Source organism: Eptatretus burgeri, chromosome 14 (genome assembly GCF_056783735.1).
Source record: "Eptatretus burgeri isolate ZD-2024b chromosome 14, Ebu_testis_v1, whole genome shotgun sequence".
Taxonomy (NCBI): domain Eukaryota; kingdom Metazoa; phylum Chordata; class Myxini; order Myxiniformes; family Myxinidae; genus Eptatretus; species Eptatretus burgeri.
In genome coordinates, this window is record NC_140974.1 from 21,926,877 (window position 1) to 21,953,029 (window position 26,153).

At 45.6% G+C, this 26,153-nt stretch overlaps 3 protein-coding genes across 4 annotated transcripts in view; all 3 read left to right on the plus strand.

The window, feature by feature from the left end:
- The first annotated feature begins 291 nt into the window (after nt 1–291).
- On the plus strand, nt 292–15,464 carry LOC147012771 (uncharacterized). Its single transcript, XM_085853944.1, has 2 exons — nt 292–13,334; nt 15,151–15,464. The coding sequence occupies exon 1, from the start codon at nt 5,304–5,306 to the stop codon at nt 7,764–7,766; it is 2,463 nt and encodes an 820-aa protein (XP_085710070.1). The 5' UTR covers nt 292–5,303; the 3' UTR covers nt 7,767–13,334; nt 15,151–15,464.
- On the plus strand, nt 15,199–16,415 carry LOC147012772 (beta-1,3-galactosyltransferase 2-like). The gene is made up of 2 exons (XM_085853455.1): nt 15,199–15,740; nt 15,932–16,415. The coding sequence occupies exons 1-2, from the start codon at nt 15,199–15,201 to the stop codon at nt 16,413–16,415; spliced, it is 1,026 nt and encodes a 341-aa protein (XP_085709581.1).
- A 6,729-nt stretch (nt 16,416–23,144) lies between these two features.
- The window catches only part of LOC147012773 (glutaredoxin-2, mitochondrial-like), a 16,144-nt gene continuing 13,135 nt past the window's right edge, over nt 23,145–26,153 (plus strand). The window contains exon 1 of one of the 2 annotated variants that reach the window (XM_085853946.1): nt 23,145–23,286. Coding sequence is in view for 1 of the 2 variants with exons in the window: in XM_085853945.1 (XP_085710071.1) it covers nt 23,528–23,584 (57 nt within the window). In the remaining variant the exon portion in view is untranslated. Of the gene's footprint in view, nt 23,287–23,325; nt 23,585–26,153 lie in introns of those variants that run through there. The other variant, XM_085853945.1, reaches the window with a different exon arrangement.

Consider the following 26,153-nt stretch of genomic DNA (forward strand, 5'->3'; position numbering starts at 1 on the left):
ACATGATGAAGAAGAATTTTCTGCTGTAAGTGACTGCACACTCTGCCTGAGGGGACCACGTTGGCAGAAGGGTGTGACTTTGTGCTGCGGTCTGCCCATTCATTGTTTGGCGTGTCCTGATTTTGGGGTTGGGCGTTCACAGCCATTTGTGATTTCATCTCCAAACCCATGTGAAGATGCTGTTTTGTCAACCGTCTTCTTTACTTCGCACTTACGTGCGAAATTGTAACGAAAACTTCGCTATTGAGGACTTCCCTCATCTTGGCATACCCAACAAGTGAGTTGAATTTCACTACATATTGATTGATGTAATTTATAGCGAATATAATAGTTCCTGAATCTATAATCTTCTACACTAACAAATGTCAGTGTGTGTGTGTGTGTGTGTGTGTATGTGTGTGTGTGTGTGTGTGTGTGTGTGTGTGTGTGTGTGTGTGTGTGTGTGTGTGTGTGTGTGTGTGTGTGTGTGTGTGTGTGTGTGTGTGTGTGTGTGTGTGAGTATGTGCATCTCATCCATAACTCAAAGCCATGAAACCTTGCAGCCTGAAACTTTGCATTCATACTAAGAAAACTCCAAGGAAGTGCAAGAGTGAAAATTGGGTGTTTGGGTTAATTAAAACACCCCTTTTGAAGATAATTAAAGGCATTATTTAATTAAATTATTTATCAAGGCATCATCCTTGGTCAGCCATGTATCAGTAACCCAGTGCTACCTGCCACATTGTCGGGTTGTCGGCGACTAAACCCACACCCCTCACTGGCTTTGCCAGTGGGGAAGGTGACTGTGACACCCTGCCAGGACGAAAAACAACACCTGCCAAAGGGCGGATGAGCTCCTTTAGGGAGCCAACGACCATCCAGAAAGGAGATGATGTCTCCAAAAAAACACCCATCCGGTTAGACCAGTTTTTTTAGGTAGTAGGTTGTAGACAGCAACCGCTCAGGGTGGGACTACCGTTCTGACTTAGGAGCGTTAAAGTGGTGCCCGGAGCCTGGGTTAAACACAGGCTACAACCACTTTACACTCTCCGTGTCAGGTTTCCTGGTCTTACTTTCTGTCTCACTCAAACTGGAGCTACCGGGCTAGCTCTAATATTTCTTTCTTGCAAACAAACATCACACACTTTCCATCATACACTTTTCTTGCTCACTCATTTTCACTCCTCACTTTTACATTCTCTCTCTCTCTTTTATTTTTCTTTCCTTTCATTTCCCTCAGACAGCCTCCAATGAAATATAAATATGATAAAGTCTGAAAAATTAATAGCCCCTAGTTCCCGGCATTATGAGGTGTGAAGAATCTCCGGTGATCTGCCTGTCTCTCCTGCCAACGAGAGAGGAGGCTCAGGCAGTAGTAGTATCAGACCCTCCCAGAACCCTTGCATTTTGAACCCACGTGACTCTTCAATTCATTTCACCAACATTCGTGGTCTTTCTTCAAATCTTTCCTCTGTTGAACATCATCGAGCAAGCTCCTCTCCTAATATCTTGCTTCTCTCAGAGACCCCATTGTCACATGACGTTCATGTTCATTATTACAACATTTCAAACTGCAACCTTCACTCACGATTCCGCTTCAAAGGAGGAGTCTGTGTCGACTCCAACATCAACACGTCTGCTGTACGCCTTGTGGTCCTCGAATCTCCCAAACTTTGATGTCATCTGGCTTAAGATTTGTCTTCTGACCATCACTATCTTTCTCTGTTTCACTTACTGCTCTGCCAATTCTACAAACTTTATCGCTTTCTTTGACTATCTTAACACTTCCCATGAGGCCATGACATCCGAACACCCTCAAGCAGAATTTCTCGATCTCAGAGACTTCAATGTACACCACAGGGAGTGGTTGAAATCTTCCCCCATGGATGTTGGGGAAGTTGAATCCCTTACATTTCCCATTCTTAATGATTTGGAACAAATTATCACCCACCCTACCGATATCCCAGATCGTCATGACCTCACTACCAATACTTTGGATTTATTCCTCACTTCCAATCTGCTGCATTGCAACTACACAATTTCACCTCCAATTGGTTCTTCTGACCGCAACCTTGTGATCTTGGGGTATTTTTTTTTTCAAAAAGCAGATTTTTTTACTTTCTCAAAAACTCTTAGTCTATTCTCTCTTTCCTTGCTTTTCTATTCATGCAGTTCTTTTATTTAAGGTTTGGCCTCGATGAGGATTATTCAGTCCGTGCCTGGAGCCTTCAACATTAAAAAAAGAAAAAGTTAGCTGCTGGGGTCTTAAATCGCCATTTTTGTTTGGCCTATTCAAACATGCCTTGCTTTGGAAACACAATTTACCCTCATGCACTAATTAAAGTATATAATTGAAATATTATATTTCATTTGAAATCGGATCTGATTGACTGTCAAAATCTGGAGTGAAATCTGAAAATTTTAACAAAGTAGTGATTTTTTTCAATCACTAAGTGTATTTATTTAAGCAAAGCATTAAACTTAAGTTTTTCTACTGTACTGATGATTATATTTAGTTGAGAAAAGATTAAGGAATGTGCAGGAAGTACAACTTCATTTGGCGGAACGCCGTGCTCTGGAACCTGCTTGAACAATCCACAATGACTGAGTCGACAGGGGCCCTTTTTTCGGCAATTTTTAATTTTCTTTTATTTTTTCCCATTTTGTGTGATCTGCTTTCATGACAAAATATTACCATAAATATACTAATATTTTCTGCAATATATTAATAGTCAGCAGTGGCTGAAAACGAAGAGGTACATCAACAGCCCACAAGGATGGAGTGGGGTTTGTGCGTACCTGCATGTGAGGAGGTTGGAGAAACGCGTATGGGTTGGGGCGTGCGTGCAGGCAAGCCTTCGCCAGGTAGATGGCATGGGTTTTAAATTTTAAATGCTCCCACCAGGTTTGACATAGAACACGGTGGTTAAAAATGAAATGTTGCTGTTTGGGAGAGTTTTATCGCCCTGGGAATGCCCTGGTACACTGCCTACCCTCATCCTCTCACACTTCTTTACCTTGCCCTTATGCTGCCTTCCCCTCCCCTTACGCTGCCTTCCGCTCCTCTCGCACTGCCTCACTCTCACCTGGCACTGCCTTCCCCTCGCCTCACGCTGCCACCCCCTCTCAAATTGCTCTGCCTCCTCCTCCCCTTCATGCTGCCTCCCCTCCCACTCATGATGCCTCCCCGTCCCCTCACACTTCCTCCCCTCCCCTCGAGCTTCCTTCCCCATTTCCTCCCATCATGCAGCGTCCCCCTCCCCTAATGCTGCTTCCCCCTCCCCTTGTGCTTCCTCCCCCTCCCCTCGAGCTGCCTTCCCCATTTCCTTCCCTCACGCTGCTTTCCCATTCCCTCACACTGCCTTCCCATTCACTCACGCTGCTTTCCCATTCCCTCCCCTTTCCCTCATGCTGCCTCCCACCATCATACTGCCCCCTTCCCTCTGCCTCCCCACCGTCACATTGCCTCCCCCCTCGCACTGTTTTCCCTCCTCTCACGTTCCACCCCTTATTCTACCTCCCCTTCCATCGCGCTGCCTCCCCTTCCTTCATGCTGCTTCCCTCTCCCCTCACGCTGCCTCTCCCACTCAAGCTGCCTCCCCACCCTTGTGCTACCTTCCCCTCCCTCGTGCTGTCTCCCCTCCCCTCTCGCTGCCTTCCCCTCTTCTCATGCTATCCCCCGCCCCCCTCTCCCCTCATGCTGCTTTCCATCCTCCTGCCAACCTCCTCCTCCACCATACAACTCTCCTTAGGTCAAGGAGATCAAGGAAGGGCTGTCAAAGAATGTGCAATTTGGACAAATGAAAGCTTTTATTTATTTTCTTTAGTAATCGGAACTGCTTCTTGGATCAATTCTGTTTTTATAAGCAATGAATCGCCACATCACGGCAGGATAGCCGAGAGGTACGCACACTCACTCGAAGCTGTTTTGCCTGGGTTTGAATCCCGACACAGCTATAAACTGTCATCCGGGTGTTTCACCTGCAGGGTGATTCATCAACGTGTGTGTCGTCTCTCAGATGGCCCTTAAACTGTGCATCGCATCTGCCAGAATTCCCCTCTCCCTTCACCACAACCCCTCCCCTCCCCTCTCTTTCCCTTCTCCTCTCTTTCCCTCTCCCTCTCCCTCTCACACCTTCTGCCACTTTCACTCCGATCCCACCCCTCTCTCTTTCCCACCCCTATTCCTCCCTATCCCACCTCTATTCCTCTCTCTCCCACCCCTGTCCCTCTCTCCAACCCCTATCCCTTTCTCTCCCACCCCTCTCCTTCTCTCTGACCCCTCTCTCCCTCCCCTTCCCCCTCCCCCTCCTCTCTCCCACCTCTATTCTTCCCCTCCTTCCTCTCTCCCTCCCCCTCTCCCCCCTTAATATTCCCATCAGCAAAGCGACGGCTTGCATTTGCTTGTAAAAAAATGAAATAAAATATAAACATCTTGCAAAGTGGAAAGTGTCGAAAGGTATCTACACTTGCAGATAATCCGGTTCCACCAGGCTGTTGAAAGGGAATTTGTTTGCAATAGAGTGTGGAATGTCCTTTGACAGCATAAGAGCAGGGACCCATGGAAATTTGGAGATTTTTTGCTTTGAGCGGCCTCACTCATTTATTTTAAATTCAATATGAATTCTGTTTTCACTTGCCGTCGTCGCTAAGGTTGATTAACACCCGGTTGCATCAAGTTTTGTATCCGAGCTGACCGTCAAACCCGCTCAGGTGTATTTTAAAAAAAAAATAAAGTGCCTTTACTACCGCCTAGGAGAATTCCATTTCCATGATAGTGGGTGTACACAGGGTGACAGTTGCAGTACGGAGTCTCACCCCTCAAGGGAAGCCCATGTTACAATCCCTTTTAAAATGGGACTTGCTGTTTGAACCTGTTTGAACATGCTGTTTGAATATACCCAATTTCATTCAATCCTGTACGAATTCCAACAGATGGGACGTCCAGTTTTACATCTGTGGTATAGCCTGCGGGCCTGCGGGGCGGGGCATGATGATGGGGGGAGTGGTCGTCGTGAGCATCGTGTCTGCCAGGAATATAAGGAGTGCGCGCCGCCTGAGGCGTCGTAGTGGTGCCGTAGTGCCACGGCTCGTGAGTGTTTTGAGTACGTAATAAAGGAGAGCCGCGGGCAAAGTACGCCCGCGCTCACGCTTGTACACCACAGCCGGGCTCGACTGTTCCCCCGCTCGTGTCTGCCTGCTAAGCATCTTTACCACGACACTACAGTTGGCTGACAAGGATCTTCGGATCGGCGTGTGCAGGGCGGCAGCGAATAACCCGTGCGGTTCCAGGCTACGGAGCCAAAGGTCTCACCAGCACGAGCATGGCAGAAGGTCGGGGCACGGCACACGGGCGCGTGCCCGTTTTCGGGGGAGATGACTTCGAGTTGTTTTCTGAACAATTGGGTTGCTACTTCCGCGCGAATGATGTAGATGATGAAGAAAAACGCAAGTCGATCTTGCTCGCCTCGCTATCAACGGAGCACTACCGGCTGCTGAGTGATTTGGTGGCTCCAGATAAGCCCAGTGATGATGCGCTATCGTTTCAGGACATCGTGGCGAAAATGAAGAGCCACTTGGCGCCAGAGAAGTCGTTGCAGCTCGCACGGTTCCAGTTTGATCACCTCGCGAAGGGGGGCGAGGAGCGCATTGCAGATTTCGTAGCACGGGTGAAGCATTCGGCCATGCCTTGCAAGTTCACGGCAGAGGAGCGTCCGGCACGACTCAGAGATCGTTTTATTTCTGGTCTGCGAGACGCGAAGATGGTAGCAGCCATCCTGCGGTTGACCGACGTCACATTCGACTCGGCGGTCGGGACTGCTTCGTCTGTCGAGCAGACACTCACGGATGTCCGCACCATCGCTGGCCAGGACGTAATGAGTAGCTCCAGTTGGGGCATGTCGGCTGATCCTGAGGTCCACGCGGTGACCCAGGTGCCGCAGGTCGCACATCCCGGAGTTCACGTGATGACCCAGGTGCCACAGGTCGCGCAGCTCGGGGTCCGCGCGATGACCCAGGTGCCGCAGGTCGCACGCGCGTCTGGCGGTGCGGGACGAGGGCGCGCACCGCAGCGCGGTCGCACCGGGAGCGAGGTGGATTTCCAGGGGTGCTGGGGGTGTGGTGGTCCGCACCTGCGACGAATGTGCCCGTATAAGAGCACCGTGTGTTTGCATTGTCACAAGGTGGGACATTTGAAGCGTGTGTGTCGGATGGCGGGGGCCTCCATTGGGGTCTTGGATGGCGAGGTGCGGGAGGACCCCAGTGACCTGGAGATCGGCCTGCAGCCAGGACATGGCGATGCCGGCGGGCCGGAGCAGGAGATGCAACCACGGTTGAGTCTGTTTTCCGTTGGTCCGGAGATGACGACGCCGTTCACGGTGGAGGTCGAAGTGAATGGCGAGCCGACCGTGTTTTGCGTGGACACCGGGGCTGCAGTGTCAGTCATGGGTGAGCAGGCGGCTCGTGGTCTTCGCGGTGTTCGCCTAGTCGAGACGACCTTGTCGCTGTACACGTACACCGGTGAAGCGATTGCACCGCTTGCGAGGGCCGACGTCTCAGTGCGCTACCGAGGTCGACGCGCCCGGCTCTCGGTGTTCGTGGTGCGAGGGGAGGGGCCCGCCCTTTTGGGTCGGGACTGGCTGGCGCACCTCGGGCTGGATCTCCAGTTCGTACCTCCAGGTGTGCCGGTGCTCTCTTCGATGCTTTCGTCGAGGCCCGAGGGCGAGGTTCTGGCGGCGGGAGCCGCGTCGATGCAACGGGAGCGGCTGTTGGTTGCTGCCTGCAACGGTGATGTGTGGTTCGGGAGCAGCGGGAGCCGTGCCAGCTCTCGCGATGAGTTCTCGCGCTTCGGCGGCGTTCATGAGGCAATGCGCGCCTGTGTTGTTCGGGCAGCTTCAACGGGTTGCGGTGAGCCCATGGCGTTAAAGGAAGTCGCGAGTCGCAACATCGAGTCGACAACCAAGAGACGGACTCGTGATGTGGATAAAGGATTGCTGTTCATTGCATATTTGTTTTTCCTTGCTCTAGTGATGCGATTTAACGTTGTTGAAATAAATGCCAACAGTTCCTGTGTGAGAGTGGGTTTGGCGGAGATCAATCGATGGGTTTTGCAGTATGGTCAATGTGATGTTGTGGCTTTGGGAGCGGTGGTGGCGAATAAAAAGGTTTGGTTGGCCTTCCATTGCCCCGGGCCGCGGGTAGTTGCTTTGTCATGTGCAGGGATTTTGCCGAAAGAACGCGCTGTACGGGAAAATGAGTTTGCAATGGTTCCAATGATATTCCTATTGATTTATGACGAGCCTATGGTTGAAGTGTGGTTTGAATGGAGTTGCTACCGTCTAACTGCCGTGTGGGTCTCGGAGATCGACTCGGAGCCAGGACTGGTGCGCTGGTCAGCGTTACCCCCACCTCTGGTTGCGGCAAGGTCAGACGTGCCTGGCGCCGGGGGCGCAGCTCTCTGTGTTCGCTCAAGGCCGTTTAGACGGGCGTTGGCATCTCAACTGATTGTGGTGCGTGGGTTGTTGTGGAGCATTGGTTGCATCCAGCCAGCGGCGCTGTTCAGCGCCCCCATCCAAGGTCAATCGAGTCTGGCGCTGGCGCCACGGCTTCCAGACAGCGGGCTTCCGGCCTCGGAATGTTTATCTGCTTCAGGTCTGCCTGGGGGAGATGTGCCGCCTTGTGGGCCGGAGGCGTTTGATGGTGCCAGGGGAGGTTTGCTCGGGAGGTCGCCGTGGCCTCGCCGAAGGCCATGTAAGCATGAGCCGCCTGGGGGCGTTTCCGCTGTGTAGTGCTGCTGTGCTTCTCGCCTTGCTGCTTCATATCGGTAACGCGGTCAGAGTTTGGTAGGTGCTGTGTGCACCTCCGTCTTCGGAACCTGGCCGTTGCAGCTCCACTAGCTTGCTTCCACACGTTATATGATGTGATGTGCTTTTATACTTCGCTGTTTTCTTTTTTGTACCTTGTCTACTGTTATACCGTAGTACTTCGTGGTGTTTATGCTTATTATGATGGTTATCATTTAATAATCATAGTTTTAGGAGGGAGGAGTGTGGTATAGCCTGCGGGCCTGCGGGGCGGGGCATGATGATGGGGGGAGTGGTCGTCGTGAGCATCGTGTCTGCCAGGAATATAAGGAGTGCGCGCCGCCTGAGGCGTCGTAGTGGTGCCGTAGTGCCACGGCTCGTGAGTGTGTTGAGTACGTAATAAAGGAGAGCCGCGGGCAAAGTATGCCCGCGCTCGCGCTTGTACACCACAGCCGGGCTCGACTGTTCCCCCGCTCGTGTCTGCCTGCTAAGCATTTTACCACGACACTACAACATCCATCTGAACACTGATGAATCGGTCTGCCTATGAAACTGAAGGAGGTTAACCACCCCTCCCTCACCTCCTTCATTCCTGACCTCAAGTTCTCTTCTGGCTTATTCAAGGCTGATAAACAAACTGAGAGACATGTAATTAACATATTATGTGAAGTAAATAAGTGCTATGGGTGCCAAAAATCGGTTTGGGAGAGGGCAATGCCTTCATACATCATTGATTAGTAGGGAGGCCACCGGGGAAATTCCTGAGAGATTTTTTTAAAAACTTATCTTTGTAGAAGTTATTTTATGAACCTTCACTTTAATATTCCGGTGAAAATGTTGTTTGTGGTGAGGATGTTGAGGTCGTGGAGAGATTACCTTATGTGGAGAGCAGTGATATTCATGTCTCTGCCGGCTGTGAGACAGAGGTCAACAGACATCTGGGTCGTGCCTGGGGAGTCATGGATTCACTGGATCATGGGGTGTGGCACTGCCGGTACCTGTGCGGGAGGACGAAAGTCCGAGTCTTCAGGTCCTTGGTGCTTCCAGTCTTGCTCTATGGATGCGAGACATGGACTCTGACTTAATTCCTTTGGTACTAGCTCTCTTCGGAGAAATCCTTGGCTATCCCTGGTCAGACTTTGTGTCGAACGAGCGGTTGCTGAGAGAGACTCAAATGAGATTTGTTACCTGCATAGTCGGTGAGCATCAGCTGCGGCTGTATGGACATGTGGCTCGTTTTCCTGACGCTGATCCTGTTCACTGGATTCTCTCAGCGAGGGAGCCTTGTGAGTGGAGGAGGCCAATGGACTGACCACGTGCCTCGTGGTTGCAGCAGATTGATCGTCATCTCAAGGAGATGGGGACGGGCCAGGCGCCACCCCACCCCCACACACAACCCCGAGTCCCCTCCAAACCCTTAGTCTTCACCCCATTCCCCAAAGCCTCAATCCCCCTTTCCCAAGTCTGTCCCTTCTCTGCCACCCCCCTTGACAACTCCAAAGGGGTGCGTCTTCACCCCTTCTCCTCGGTGGTGTCCCTGGGCAGTGTATTTCACAAAAAAAAACGCAGGGAATAATACAGGAAGCTGAGTTTTCTGAGTTGTTACCTTCACCACCGAAGGTGATTGGAGGTTATGTTTTCACCCCTGTTTGTTTGTTTGTGAAGAAAATATCTCAAAAAGTTATGGATGCATTTAGACGAGATTCAATGGAGCTTGGGAATGTGACAATGATGAAATAATGAGATTTTGGTGAAGATCCGAATCCGGATCTGGATCTGAGAATTTTTGAAGTGATTTTTCACCATTGAGAGACGGGGCCATAAACGACAATTAGCAGGATATCTCAAAAAGTTTTGGACGAATTTGGACACTTAGTGGACAGGTTGGGTATGTAAAAAGTAAGAATTGATTCGATTTTGGTGAAGATCTGTATCTGGATCCGAATCCGAAACGTTTTCAAATGATTCTTTACCATTGAGTGATCGGGCTAAAATGACATATAGCAGGACATCTCAAAAAGTTATGGACGGATTCAGACGACACTTAGTGGACAGATTCTTCTTCTTCTTCTTCTTCTTCTTCTTTCGGCTGCTCCCGTTAGGGGTCGCCACAGCAGATCATCCATTATGATCCGCATAGTGATTTGGCACATGTTTTATGCCGGATGCCCTTCCTGACGCAACCCTGGTCACCTCTTACGACACAGGGATATGGTACACCTATTTTAACCGGGGTATACACCGGCCCAGTATACTGGTACTCATTTCGCCGACCTCGGAAGGATGACAGGCTGAGTCAACCCCCTGGTGTATTAATTCAGTGGCTCAATGGGGCTTGAACTCAGGACCTCTTGGATCCCAAGCCGCTGCCCTAACCACTGCGCCAACACCAGGCTCCCTCTTAGTGGACAGATTGGGTATGTAAAAAGGAAGAATTGATTCGATTTTGGTGAAGATCTGAATCTGGATCCAATTCCGAGACTTTTTCAAATGATTCTTCACCATTGAGTGATTGGGCTAAAACGACACATAGCAGGACATCTCAAAAAGTTATGAACGGATTCGGACGAAATTTGGTGGATGAGTTGGTTAGGTGACCAGAACAACCCGATTAGATTTTCGTTCAGGTCCGAATCCAGATCCAGCCTATCAGTGGGATACCAAACGTAAACTAACCAGCCTGGCGGAGGTATGCTCTCCACTGAGTGCCCTTAATATTTTTAAAGGAACCAAGTTTCTCTGTCACGCTTTAATCTAAAGGGTCTACTGTCGAAAGGTAATTCAAATGGTTGGTTTTAAAGATAATAATCAATTTAATTGAGCCTCTTTCAGATTTTGAAAAAGAAGAAGCACTAATGGTTTCATCACACTGCGGTTCGAACAGAAACTTTTATTATTCTATCAAAGTAGAAACCCTTTTAGAAGGACACGGAAACAGCACTCAAAGTTAGTGATAGTAATATATTTATCAAAGCAATAAAAGTACATGGAAGGAGCACACTAACAACAACTACATGTTATAAAATATCCCTTTTCACATGTTTTACTTCATTTTACATTGTCAGTTATCCTCACAGATAGGCATGCAGAACAAATATTGAAGCAACAAGTCTTAAGACGACGATGGTTCACGAGCGGTATTTGATGATGTGGATTGTTTCAGAAGTCAAGGATGAGACAATGTGATAATGTTCGACCAAGTTATAAAAATGATCAACATGACGTGGTACGAGTGACAGGTTATTAGCTGCAAAATGTCGAAAACCCGGTTTCATTCAACAACTTTCAAAATTTGACCTTTGCATAACCTTTAAAGGTCACAAAACAATGTTGTGGACATTAAAATAAGGAAACAGGATACGTGCTATCGCTTATTGGAGTTAGTTCATCGAAGAAGGTCGAAAAACCGGTTCGATTCCCACAAATTTGAAAATTTGACCTTCGTGGCCTTTCAAGGTCAAAGGTCAAGGATTATGACCTTTGGTGCAAAACTTCCTCTGGAACATTCCAGGAACAATATAACGTCATTTAGGGTATATGGCATTTCGCACTCCTCGGATTATCCATACTTTGATGAAATCAGCATAAAACAAACTTGAAGGGGGCGCCACGGGCAAGGTGTTCGGGATAGAGCAAAATGGTTTCAAGACTTTAGGTGGGGAATGACCTCAAGATTATGCATAAAAAATATTGTCATCCTAGCTCTCAAAGTTTGGGCGGTCGTATGATTTTCACGTCAAACTTCGCAATTTTCTAAGTATTTGACCTTGTGACCTTGACCTTGTGACCTTGACCTTGGGACGAAAATGAAAAATCGCACAACGGCAAGTTTTAGATAATTCATTTTGCTATTCAAATACCGAAGAACCCATTCCATTCAGTGAATTCCCGAGGAGAAGATAGATTTTTAATCCGACTACCCCCTAAAAATGGCTATTTTTTTGGGCGTGGCTCTGCCCATTGTGGGCGTAGCCACGCCCTCATCCAGGAAAACACAACTAGACATTGATATCGAACACATAACCAAGTTTCATCAAGATCGGATCAAAGTCCACAGAGTCATGCTCTGGACAGACAGACACACAGACAGACAGACACACAGACATAACGAATATAGTGGTCACTCTGGCTGGCGCTCATGAACCAAAAAGGGAAATAAAGCAAAAGGTTAGAGAATGGTGAAGCCGGGGTATGTTCCATTACCAAGGACTTAGAAAATGTCACATCGGTTGGGGACATGTATTGCAAAGCAATTCTCGCTCTTGTTTTCTTTATTCTGTTACATGTTATGTTCAGGAAAAGAAAGAAAGAAAAAAAGACACCATTTTGATACCCGAGCGAATTTGATCCGACTAAAACTGCTGTCGTTTGCAATGCCGGCTGGAGGCATTGTATCCTGAAGCATGCAACATCTTAAAGTAAAATTAAGCCGGCTGTCATATCTGCAATCTCAACATAAGGACACCAACCCTCACCCCCTCTCCATTTCCCTTTCCATGAATCTTGTTTGTGGCATTACACCTTTGGGTTAGATGTTACTTCATACCCCTCTGAGGATAAGACAGTGCCCACCCCAGGAGTATAAAATAATGTTTCCTGTCATGAGGATTTACCATACACACTGACAGGTCTCCAACTCCTCTCCTGCATCAAGGGGTGCTTCTGTAGCACCCACTGGGTCGAAGCACACAATAGCCTGTTCAATTGAAAAGGCATAGCGGGACTCGTAATGTACAATTTCTGTATAATGGTCCCAATCATTCCCATCTCCTTGATTTTGGCCTTTTGGTCCAAATCTTTCACGATCTGGCTGGCCAGGCCTCACGTTCCACTGAACGTGACACAAATGTGTAATTTGACTAGGTTAACAGCAATAACTAGTCCAGTCTTTGTGAAAGACACCCTGGGATCTTTGAGGTCCACCAACAACTAATGCTGCTGCACGGGTCCTCCGGATTAATGTCCTTCCGATGGACAGACACGCACACCCTCGCCTTGCATGGCAGTTTATAGCTCGGTCGGGATTCGAACCTAGGCTAGTCAGATAAAAAGGCCAGTGCACATGCCTCCGAGATATCATGAGATCGCCACCCCCATCATGAGATTCATCTTGTCTGCAAGCAAATGGACAGAACATGGGACAGCTGGTTTGACGTCCCCTTCGGCATACTTCGATACTTGTAAAAGAAGCGATAGTTGGGCATGGAATCGTACCCAAACTAGAAGGGCACTCGGTGGAGCGCATACCTACACATGGATTCGGATCTTCACCAAAATCGAACCAATTTGTCCTTGTAACACACAAAACCTGTCGACCAAGTTTCGTCCGAATCCATTCACAACTGTTTGAGATATCCTGCACACAAGCAAACAAAGACAGGCAGGAGTGAAACCACAACCTCCTTCCACTTTTGGTGGGCGGAGGTAACCAGACGATTCACAATATCTACCTTCTCCTCCTATCAGCCTCTAATTTGGTGAGTGACAGACACCGAAGATTTTAAACCCTTCATTCCAGGGCGTCATTGTGTCTGAAGCAGTCTCATTGGGAAGGTGAGGTGCACTTACTGGACGTTGTTGTGGCATTCTCAGCTGTTGTAGTCATGCAAGGCTGTTGTAGTCATGCAAGGCTGTTGTAGTCATGCTAGGCTGTTGTAGTCATGCTAGGTTGTTGGAGTCATGCTAGGCTGTTGTAGTCATGCTAGCCTGTTGGAGTCATGCTGGGCTGTTGTAGTCATGCTCGGCTGTTGTAGTCATGCTAGGCTGTTGGAGTCATGCTAGGCTGTTGGAGTCATGCTAGGCTGGTGTAGTCATGCTAGGCTGTTGGAGTCATGCTGGGCTGTTGTAGTCATGCTCGGCTGTTGTAGTCATGCTGGGCTGTTGTAGTCATGCTGGGCTGTTGTAGTCATGCTGGGCTGTTGCACAATGGCTGAGGCTTCGCAAAAGACCCCGTGGGGAAAAACAAAACATACCCATCAGAGATGGGAAATCCCCCGCCATTGAAAAAGGTCATACATATTCCCGATAATGAGGGAGGTGAATTGGAAACAAGACACCATTTGGTCATCATGTCTTTTGAGCTATACAGCAAAAAGTTTAAATAAAACTTTAGGGCCTATTTCGCGATAATGTCATTTTTCAAGATGGCTGCCTGGCGGCCATATTTGATGTTCGACATGGCCGAAATTCAATAGTAACCTACTTCGTTCCGTTACCTACATTTCCAGCAAGTTTCATCAGAAAAGAAAAAAAATTTGGGCCTATATTACGATAACGTCGTTTTTTTCAACGTGGCAGCCTGGCGGCTATAATGGATGTCCGAGCGGGCCGAAACCATGTTTGGAAAAAGTTCCTCAGGGGTGAGGAACGTCGTAACCAAACATAATTGAAATCAGATAAGCAGTTTTCCATTTATTACAAAAAACATTTTTTCCAAGATGGCCGCCCCAGTCGGCCATCTTGGATCCGGCCACGCCCAAAATCAATAGGGTTCTTCCTTTCCAGGTGGTACATGTGTGACCCAAATTTCAAATCGATATGGCGAACAGTTTATGAGTTATCGCACTCACAGCTATAAATGTTGACGGATGGACGGACGGACGACCCGACGACCCGGGTGACAACAACATCCCCCTTCCGCCACGCGGCGGGGGATAAAAAACCCACGGTGGATCGGACTCCGAGGCTAAAATGGCAGAGCTGACGGACGAGGTACTCAGTGATGCATCACCTTGCCTCTAAAGCACGAGGAAGACGGTGTATACCTGAGTCTGGAATCGAACTCACAGGTGAGTATACGACCTCTGAGCTATCCTGACAACCCTGAAATCGACGACTTTGCTTGTTTCTAAGATCTTTCCCAGTCGATCCATGCGAGGGTGGCTCAGTATATCGATTTAAAGGTTAAAAGGTATTTTTGATGGTGGCTCCACGTCGGTGTCTGTTAATATGGTGTATACCTGACATATCCTTTACATACATAGTTTGTAAAGTTGGTCGCGTCCACGTTATTTATTCTCATCGATCGTTTTAATGTGACGGATTTTTAATTAAATCATAATCATACCTGTGTTTCATACCTGTGTTTTTTTTTTCTGTGTGGGCGAGAGGGTCTCATCACTCCTCATCAAAAAAATGGTTGTTTTGAAACTGGGATCATCCTTGAAACCAGGCGTGTGCTCCATGACCAATCGGCTTGTCGAGCGCTCGCCAAGCGGCTTAAGCACTCAATCGAGCACTCCAACGGAACGGTTGATAAAGAACGGCTGGCTTGGCGAGCGACGGCAAGCTGCTTGGTAATTGCACCCACCCCCTGTCGATGAGTTGTAAATATGGTTTTTGAAATTGTACACCGTTCTGGTTTTTCCAGGTAATCGTGCGTTGAGCATCTGGCTTCACACAAACATCAAGCCCAAACATGTCCATGGCTTACCTGAGGATGCGCAGAAGGCAATGTTGCCGGTTTCAGGGTCTTTATTGCTTGTGCCTCATTTTCATTGTCGGAGTTATCTCAGTCATGCTCCTGAATGCGCTTCGAGTCATATCGATCAGAGAGTTTGAGACCTTGGATATTGTTCCTTTAGTACGGGATGAAAGACGATACTCGTTCCAAATGAACGAGCCGGACCTTTGCTTCAAACAGACCCCCTTTTTGGTACTTCTGGTGTTCACGACACCGCATGAAGTCGAGGTACGTGATGCCATTCGAGAGACTTGGGGTAGAGTGCATTCCGTGGTTTGGTCACCAAATGGTGATCGGGTCAACGTCACCTCCGTGTTCCTAATCGGGATCATGCCTCCTTCGGATGCCGAGGCGACCACGAATCAGGCCGCTGTGATGTTGGAGAGTCAGCACAATCATGATATCGTGCAGTACACAGAGGTGGACTCCTCTGATACCCTGGTTCTCAAGACGCTCGCTGGGATGGCGTGGGCTCATCGACATTGCCAGCAAGCGAAGTGAGCATCTGCACACCTCTCACCTTTAATGGATCATTTGGCTTTGCAAAAGATTACTTGAAAAATTATTTATGCAATTGCTTGAAACTCTTGTTTTGCTCATTCGTTCATTCATTCATTTATTCATTCATCCTAAAAGTCAATGCAATATACTTAAAGCTTCTTCATTTTCCTTTGTCTTTCCACTCCAGGTATATAATGAAGTCCGAAGGAGATGTGTTCGTGAATGTTGAGTACCTCATTAAAGTACTACTGTACCCTGGTCAACCTGAACTTACTGATTACTTGACAGGCCAATTAGTCGAAGGTGGAAGACCTCACCGTGATCCCCAAAGCAAATGGTTCATTCCTCATGACGTATACCCGGATAATATTTACCCGCCATTTGTCTTGAGCAGTGCATACGTCCTCTCGGCCGACCTGGTTCCCAAGATCCTGAATGTCTCTCACAGTGTGCCTTACTTTAAATTGGACGACGTGTACCTTGGGATGTGTCTTGCCCGGTTAGGTCTCAAACCCTCAGCACCACCTCGAGTCCACATGTTTAACGCCTGGTTCGTTGTTTACAGCACGTGCACCTATGCTTACATTGTGAGTTCCAAGGGATTGTCACCAGATAAATTGCGATATTACTGGCCCATATTTATGAGAGAGAAAATTAACTGCAATTACTAATACAAGGGCTGAAGTATAAGCTGGCAAGATATCTCCTGGAGATGCACACACTCGCCTCTGAACTGTCTTGCCTCGGTTCAAATCTCAGCCCAACTACAAACTGTCATCCCAGTGTTTTGCAGTCAGGGTGGGGCATCAATAGGTGGGTGTCATCCCTCGGATGGACGTTAGACTGGGTGTCCTGTCTGCCGGCAGTAGTTCGTGGTTGTTCAAAAATCCCATGATTTCCTTTGTGAACATCAAGGGGGTTATCGTCAGCACCACGACAAAATTATAAATTCCTGCATCAACCGACAAGGGACGCTGGATGAGGATTGCAGCAGCTCCCCAAACAACTGATGATTCTGGACCAGCAACCAAGGGCTGCTGATGAAAGAAGCTAAAGTTTGGCAAAATGGAGTGTTTACTTTTTTTTTTGAACAATGTCTTCTGTTCAACTTTTTCATGCATTAACAGCTAAAAGCAGAGGTGCTTTTATGGTGGCTTCTGAAAAGGTTATCTGTCCTGGTTTTGGTTGAGTGTTCTCAATGGGTATAAAATGTAAAGTTTTTCTTTTTTTGGTTTCCTGAAAGTAACCTCAAAATCTAAATAAACTTGGATAAATGATGACAAAATGGTGTGTGTAACCATGCTATGATGGGTTCAGGTAAACGTATACTATATGCAGTAATTACCTCTGCCAGCGAAGGTGGACGGAGGTTTTAGTTTCCCCTCCCCCCCCTGCTTGTTTGTTTGTTTGTCTGTGAGCAGGATATCTCAAAAAGTTATGGACGGATTTGGACGAAATTTGGTGCACAGGTTAGGTGTGTGACAAGGACGAACTGGTTGGATTTTGCTGAATATCCGGATCCGGAAAGTAGAATTTTTGAAATTTTTTTAAGTGGCTCTTCACCATGAAGAGATAGGGACAAAAAGTATATATAGCACAATATCTCAAAAAGTTGTGGACAGGTAATGACAAAACTTGTTGAATGAGTGGGGTAGGTGACAACAACAAGGCAATTCGATTTTGGTTCATAGTGTGGGAATCAAACGCCCCAAGGCAGCTTATTTTGTGATTTGGCTCACGCATTGTTCTATACCAGCAGAGTACCCGCCATACGGACGAACTTGTTCCAAGCATGCAGCACGTTCTTCTCACACATACCTTTATTTGGGTGGTGTATAGGCAACTGACAGCTCTGTATACGAAAAAAAATAACCTGGGTTATGTACATGAAGGAGAAACAACATCCTGCTTATAATTCAAAACACCTCACTGTATAGCAAAATGTAGGGACAGGAATACTTACTGAACTGTAAAAGGTGGAGACTTGTAATACCCTCCCCCACCTGGAGGTAGTGCTACACGATACACATTTAGAAAATTTTGCGTCCCCACCCTGACTCCAAGACCACTGGGAAATATCAAAACACCCTTATACATTAATTGGGGTCACATTGATCCAATGTAGCAAGTCTGGATGTAATTAGCGCAGAACTGGAGGAGGAGTGTTGCAACAAACAAACATAAAAAGGAACACCGGTCCGTGATTTATAGTAAAGATACCTGAAACCGTTAAATTTCCTTAGTGGAGGCTTTAAGGGACTAAAAATGACCGATTGTCGCTTTCTAGAGGTGTGCACTCCTGAAATATGAGGAATTTTAAAAAGTATGACTAGTGTGGATTTTTTTGTTGTTAAGCAGAAAATAAAACTATTAATAATAATACAAAAGAGCTGTATTTGGTGTCAGTATGTTCGCAATTATGAGTAGAACGAAGAGATTAAAACAATGCGGTATACCAATGCATTGTGGATGGGACTATGATGAAATCAATCATTTCCTGCACCCTAAACTCACGACCATAGAACCTGCACCATCCGCCTGCACACAGGTATTAACATGTGCATGTAAAACAAACAAAGGTGCATTGCTTGGTTGCACAGGTCGAAAACACAGCCTTCCGTGTTGTGCTGCATATGGTTGCAGACACGAGTGCCTCAACAACAATAACCACAATATGTTTGACGAGGAAGAATCTGATGAAGACGAAGACCACAGTTACTCGATACCAGTTTTTCTCAAGGTGGGGCTTGGCAATATTTTGGTGGGGCATGAGGATTCAGAATTAATGAATCAATATATGATCGCTTTCATAGCTTTGCTATGAGTTCCCTTCTTGGTTGACTCAGCCATTTCTGGTGGATTTATCTGAAGTACCAGAGCAATACCAAGAGGGGTTATGCGAGTTGCAACAAGATGAGTCTGTGAAAACTCTTTTCAAGATCAAAGGAACCATGATGTGGCTGTCTGGGGAGAGCGAAAAGAAATACCCAAACTCGACTACTTTGGCAAGGGAAGTATTGATAAATTTTCCATCATCTTATTTAGTCGAATGTGGATTTAGTGTTGTTACCGATTTGCTCCAAGCTAAGAGAAATCGACTGGAAATCCTGAAACTTGGTGATTTAAGGCTGAAACTGACAAAATTGGTTTCTCAAATCAAACCAATCTGCAGCCAGCGTCAAGGGCAGGGCTCCCATTGAAGTAAGTAGCAATTGAATAAAATTTGCAATAAAGTTTTAATAAAGCCTTTTGAATACTCTTCTTCTTCTTCTTTCGGCTGCTCCCTTTAGGGGTCGCCACAGCGGATCATCCGTATGATCCACATAGTGATTTGGCACATGTTTTATGCCGGATGCCCTTCCTGACGCAACCCTGGTCACCTCTTACGACACAGGGATATGGTACACCTATTTTAACCGGGGTATACACCGGCCCAGTACACTGGTACTCATTTCGCCAACCTCAGAAGGATGACAGGCTGAGTCAACCCCCTGGTGTATTTATTCAGTGGCCCAACGGGGCTTGAACTCAGGACCTTTTGGATTCCAAGCCGCTGCCCTAACCACTGCGCCAACACCAGGCTAAGCCTTTTGAATACATATGTAGTATATAATGTAGTGTCTCCACTCATGGTGGGGCGTAGGATTTTTTTGAAAATCAAAGTGGAGCGTGGGACAAAAAAGGTTGAGAAACACTGCTCCATACATACCATTATGATGGAGGGAGTTAGTGTAAAAACTGTGATTTAGTTTCCTACAGATATAGGCATGATTATCCAAAGCAAACAGACTTAACATAATTGACAATATATTCCGGATAATCAAAATAATAATAATAATAAAAATAATATCGGTTATTCTTCCACATTTTTTGGCAATGGAAAAATAAAGGAGGGAGGAGGTAGTTTACATATTTGTTTGCCAATCTTTGATACCAATGCACTGAGGAGGTAAAAGTTGAATCTTTGATGGGTTATGCTATTTCTCAAGTGTTTGATGTTTTATTCGGTAATAATAATAATAATAATAATAATAATAATAATAATAATAATAATAATAGAGAATTGTTTTGCTATATCAGCCGTCAATATTGAACATGCAATATTGAATATTTAGTTAGTTATAGTTATATTATAAACAATTATATAAACATAAATAAATAATTATAAACAATTATATTGGAACCCAAACGGCGAATACGGAATGCAATTTCTGGTATTTCAAAAATATTTTGGATTATGATGAAAATAAATTATCAGATATTTAAAGATTATTTCATTATTTCAGTGAGTCTCAAAATTACAGCCATCTCGCACAAATAGCAGGCGTTTTGTATTATTGGCCCGCGCTTTTGTAAGCAAAACGCAGGGTTAAGCGATCTGTCGCGTACATGCGTATGTACGTGTCTGCACTTTGTTGTTCCATTTTCTCTGGAATCTGCTGGGCGGATTGACACAAATTCTTCACCAGAGGTTAAAAAACTCATGTAGAATGTTTTACTGATAATTATGACGTCAGAGGTCATGTGGTGTGGCAGCCTTGTTGGAAAAAAGAAGAAACGTTTGAACTCTATTTCCGAAACAGCTCCATGGAAAAAAATTGAAACTTGGTACATGTCAAATCTTCCTCATGGGAAATATGTGTTTTTTTTTTATGATGTCATAACTGCATAAGTCGAATGCTACATACAATGAAGATGAAAATTTTTGAGGGTCATCTGGGGATAAATTGGTCAACAGAAAGAAAAAAAACATGGCGTAATCGGTGACGTGGCTCGGCAGCCATATCTTTTTTTCTTTAAAAAAAAAAAAAACCTTCAAAAATCTTCTCCGAAATGGTTGAATAGATCAAAGAGAAACTTTGCAGGTGTGATCACCTATCCATGAGGAACAAAACATTCCCCATATACGGCATCATTGGTCACATGGTTTGGCAGCCATGTTGCACTTAACCTAAAACCTATTTTTAAAACTCTTCTTCTCCACAACGTCTGTACAGATCGAGGAGAAACTTCACACACATATTCCCCAAGTCCTGGGGATACCAGGGTGTTCATGAATAATTGATAGGTCACATGGTTTGGCAGCCATATTGGATTGAAGGAAAATGTTTTTTTAATTCTCTCTCTTAAACCGCTGCACAAATCGATGTGAAACATCAAAATTATGATCTCCTACTGATTGGAAATATGATTTGTAAATCTTAACCTGATTGGATGCATGGTCTGGCAGTCAGATTTGTTTAAGTCTTGAATCTGCGTTCTTTTTTTTGTTTGTTTTTGAATAAGGCTCACTTGGCTGCACTTGAATGGGGTTGAGGGTCGAGGAGTAGCAGTTGAAACCCAAATCCTATCCAGGTTCCTCCTGATGATGTTATCTTTGCTTTTTGCTTGTTCTGGTCACTTCAAATGACTCCGATGCAGTACCTATTTTAGTTGGTCTTCCATTTGATTTGATTTTAATTTTTTTAATTACAAATTTGCCACCAGAATAGTTGGCTTGCACCAAGTCCTTCTCAAGACTGCGGGGTATAAGTATTCTATAAGCAAGACGCATCAGAACATGTGCCGGTCGACTGGTAATCCATAATTCGCAGACCTCCAGTCTGGACTCAAGATGATGTGATGATGTAATGTAAAGTGTTTTGGGAATAAGAAAAGGAAGCTAATTTAAACTGTTGCCATGTTTATTACTACTTGTTTTATGGTTAATCTATTCTGTGGCAATTACTATATTTCAACTTCTGGTTAATTGATATGATTGTTGTCCACTGAGATACGGTATATGCATGTGGTTAAAGAAAGGGGGATATGTGGTGTTGTGCATAGACTGGTCTCTGGAGGGGGCGATGAGGAAGGAAGAGTTCGGGGTGAGAGATCAGGAGGTGTGCAGTTCAAAGCTTGTTACGTTCCAATGTTCAGTTGAATAAAACCGTTGGAGAATATTGGATTCCTCATTCTTGGAGTGCTTTACGATACAACAATAGCCCTGAAATTACCAACACGAGCCTATAGAAGACAAAGAGCAGAACTCATCCAGATCTTTAAAATTGCCAAGAAGGTTGATAACCTTGGGTTAGAGGCCATAAAATTCTTAGAGATGGATGAAGGGTCGAGAACCAGAGGTCGCACAGACTGAAAATTAGGAAATACCACTGTAGAACCAGACTAAGGCAGAATGAATTCTCAGTCAGAAGCATCAACAACTGGAACTCACTACCTGAAAGAGCAGTTGACGCAAAAACGGTCAACAACCAATTCAGGTCAGCATTGGGCAAATCATCCATTGAGGTCACATCCCAACTAGAGGAATACACGTATCAGCGCAGTAACGAGGGGCAAATAATCATCGCTTCAGGCCTCTCCATGCACGTAAATCCACGTAAAGTAAGCAAGCACTCCATTCGAAACCATTGATAAGGAACGGCTAGCTTGGCAAGCGCTATAGCCAGCTGCTTGGTAACTGAACACACCCCTGTTGATATTAATCTGAATGAGAATGACAATTTGTTTCGCTTGTTGAACACCTGCTAATTAGATCCTCCTGGAGGATCTCTCAGTCTTACTCACGTTGTTGTTCTTGTGGATTTTTTTGTTTCACAGCCTACAGTCTTCATCGAAACTTCCTGAAACTTGGCATATATATGTAGAAATACCCTGCGCAGACAGTAACCATCTCAGATTTTGAAAATTCCTCCGAGAAAAAAAGTTATGACGTCAAAATATCTCCACTAATGGAATTCGCCGAAAAAATTATCTCCGAAACGAGGCAAGCTTTTTGAATTCTGTTTGAGGGAATCGAACAGGGCATTAGCACAGATGAATTACCGCACATATGATACATCACTATGACGTCATATCAATTTTTATGACGTCATTCCTATTTTTTGACATTTTTTTGTTTCACAACCCAGAATTTTTATCGGATCTTCCTGAAGCTTGCCATGTATATGCAGAAAGCCCACGCGCAGGCAGTAACCATCTCCGATTTTGGAAATTCTTCCTAGAAAAAAAGTTGACGTCATAATATCGCCGCTAATGGGAATCGCCTAAAAAATTATCTCCGAAACGAGGCAAGCTTTTTGAATTTTGTTTGCGGGAATCAAGCCGGGCATTAGCACAGATAATTTATCGCAAACCTGATACATTACGATGACGTCATATTCGTTTTATGACGTCATCATTAAGAGGACGAGGATCTTCGCTCATTTGAGCTTGTTGCTTTAATTAACCCTTCCAAAGATAATAAAAATTCGGTCAAAGTTAGTATAAACCGAAGAGTTAAGTGTCCTTTTGTTTTTCCCTGCCACGAGCCGGTGTAAAGGGCGGCTGGTTTCATTGGTCGTGTAATAATCGCGTGTCCCGCCTGTTTTCTTATCTGATTAAAATCATCTGTTTTATACTTGACATCTCCTCAAAAATATCAGTCGTTTGAAAATAAATCCTTTATAAGGTGAATCGACGAAACCAAGCTGTTAGTTTTTAAAATTGATTCCAAACCTTTGAGTTGAAATCATTATCACTGAGCACAGAGAGTATTTAATTGTGAGTTTTGAAAACGATGGCGATCGATATATTTATTATATCAAGTTTTCTAAGTGTTCGACGATTTCCAAGGTTGTTTACATGTCTGAGGGTTGTTGGAGCGCAGGTTTCGTTCCGGATCTGTCCTCTGGTTGTGTTAACTCGTTATCACCGGAACTTGGGCCGAGATTGCGGTCCAGGTTTGTTTGGACCGAGTGGTTGTCGAGTAACCGATTTTAGACAAAAACAGAACGCACATTACATGGGAGGCCTTGTGTCACACCCGGCACTAGTTTCGCCGGCTTCGGCCTTCATCGAGGTTGGTCTTGTCCCTCCCCTGGTTGTCCATTAGTCACTGTGCCTCCCATGGCTGTCCATTAGTCCCTGTTCCACCCCTGGATGTCCGTCAGTCCTTGTCCCTCCCCTGGTTGTCCATTAGTCCCTCTTTCCCCTGGTTGTCCATTAGTCCCTCTCCCTCCCCTGGCTGTCCATTAGTCCCTGTTCCTCCCCTGGATGTCCGTCAGTCCTTGTCCCTCCCCTGGCTGTCCGTTAGGCCCTGTCCCTCCTTTGGCTGTCCATTAATCCCTGTCCCTCCCCTGGCTGTCCATTCGTCCCTCTTTCCCCTGGTTGTCCATTAGTCCCTGTCCCTCCCTTGGCTGTCCGTTAGGCCCTGACCCTCCCTTGGCTGTCCATTAATCCCTGTCCCTCCCCTGGCTGTCCATTAGTCCCTGTTCCTCCCCTGGATGTCCATTAATCCCTGTCCCTCCCCTGGCTGTCCATTAATCCCTGTCCCTCCCCTGGCTGTCCATTAATCCCTGTCCCTCCCCTGGCTGTCCATTAGTCCCTGTTCCTCCCCTGGATGTCCGTTAGTCCTTGTCCCTCCCTTGGCTGTCCGTTAGGCCATGTCCCTCCCTTGGCTGTCCATTAATCCCTGTCCCTCCCCTGGCTGTCCATTAGTCCCTCTTTCCCCTGGCTGTCCATTAGTCCCTGTCTCTCCCCTGGCTGTCCATTAATTCCTGTCCCTCCCCTGCCTGTGTTAATAAAATCCATGTCCCTCTCCTGACTGTCTGTTGATCTCTGTCAACCTATTGGCCATTCATTCTCCTCCCTGTCTGTTAAAATCCCTCTCCATCAAAATCCTGACTATCCACTAATCCCTGTGCCTCTTGATTCTCCTGCCCTTGGTGGATGTTTTACATACATTTCTAAGATTGATACAAGGTAAATGTGAGCAAGGATTCTAAACATTGGCCTTGTATAACAACAATTATGTCATTTGCGTTCAAATCACAGTACTGTACTCTTATTCTGGACTTTGCTTTGCATGCTCTTGTGTTTAGAATCTGAGAAATGTTCAACTTCCCATTTGCCTCACTCCGTAAAGTCTATTTAATATGTAAACTTATTGAGCTCTTGTTTGTCTTTTGGAAAAACAAAAAACTTTCCTATCCACATAGCCTCTATAAATGACGTTGAGATTGAAGAGAGTAAGGTTTAACCAGAATCGGTGCCATGATTCTCGAGCATCCACTCGGGAGTTTCAGAGGTCATACAAAAGTCCGCGGCCAAGTTATACAAAAGACTATAAATGGTGTGTCCTGCTTACTCGCTTAATGGCATTTGGTGGATAGAGCACAGACAAATCCCACGGGGAGGGGGGAATTTGTCCTTGATTTCCCCACTCACTGAGGACAGAAAAACAATGTCACAAGCCGGTAGGCGACATGGGTGGTCGCTATATAATTGCATACTAGTGATAGTTTTTGACGGATCGGGCTGAAATTTTTTGACAAAGAGGTTGATTATAGTGCGCATAAAAGCGCAGAAGCCGATTTTTGATTTTCGAAATAATTTTTTTTTCGGATTTTTTTCAAAAAATTCAAAGTCCCGTTGCTAGGCAACGGTGGTGTCCATAGCAACGGTACTCAAAAGCATAGAACTAGATCCTGGTATGAACCTACCTGTCAAGTTTCATCAAAATCGGTTGAATCCTCTGGCCTCCAGAGCTGTCCATTACATACAAACAAACAGACAAGCCGGTAGGTGACATGGGTGGTCGCGACATAATTGCATACTAGTCATACAGTTTTTGACGGATCCGGCCGAAATTTTTTGACAAAGAGTTTTATTATAGTGTGCATAAAAGGCTGGAAGCCGATTTTTGATTTTCGAAAAAATTAATTTTTTAGGATTTTTCTAAAATTTCAAAGTCCCGTTGCTAGGCAACGGTGGTGTCCATAGCAACGGTACTCAAAAGCATAGAACTAGATCCTGGTATGAACCTACCTGTCAAGTTTCATCAAAATCGGTTGACTCCTCTGGCCTCCAGAGCTGTCCATTACATACAAACAAACAGACAAGCCGGTAGGCGACATGGGTGGTCGCTATATAATTGCATACTAGTCATACAGTTTTTGACGGATCCGGCTGAAATTTTTTGACAAAGAGTTTTATTATAGTGTGCATAAAAGGCTGGAAGCCGATTTTAGATTTTCGAAAAAATTAATTTTTTAGGATTTTTCTAAAATTTCAAAGTCCCGTTGCTAGGCAACAGTGGTGTCCATAGCAACGGTACTCAAAAGCATAGAACTAGATCCTGGTATGAACCTACCTGTCAAGTTTAATGAAAATCGGTTGACTCCTCTGGCCTCCAGAGCTGTTCATTACATACATACATACAAACAAACAACAACAAAAAAATGACGGTAAATAGACACCCTATTTTTGAAGGACTACCATTTGAAAAATAAAACCTAAATCAAAAATCAGCTCGAGTAAAATTTCTAAATATCTCGAAGTGTTTAATTCCAAAGTCTCGTTTCTCCACATTCAAAACTGGAGGACAAGTATTGAAAATACCTCGCGGTTTTTCGGCTACTGCATAGCAA

What these genes read in the sequence shown, in the direction of transcription:
- LOC147012771 (XM_085853944.1), top strand. Translation starts at nt 5,304, where the DNA reads ATGGCAGAAGGTCGGGGCACGGCACACGGGCGCGTGCCCGTTTTCGGG.
- LOC147012772 (XM_085853455.1), top strand. Translation starts at nt 15,199, where the DNA reads ATGTCCATGGCTTACCTGAGGATGCGCAGAAGGCAATGTTGCCGGTTT. An exon ending in CGACATTGCCAGCAAGCGAA is followed by an intron (nt 15,741 to 15,931) that starts GTGAGCATCTGC and finishes TTTCCACTCCAG; the next exon opens with GTATATAATGAAGTCCGAAG.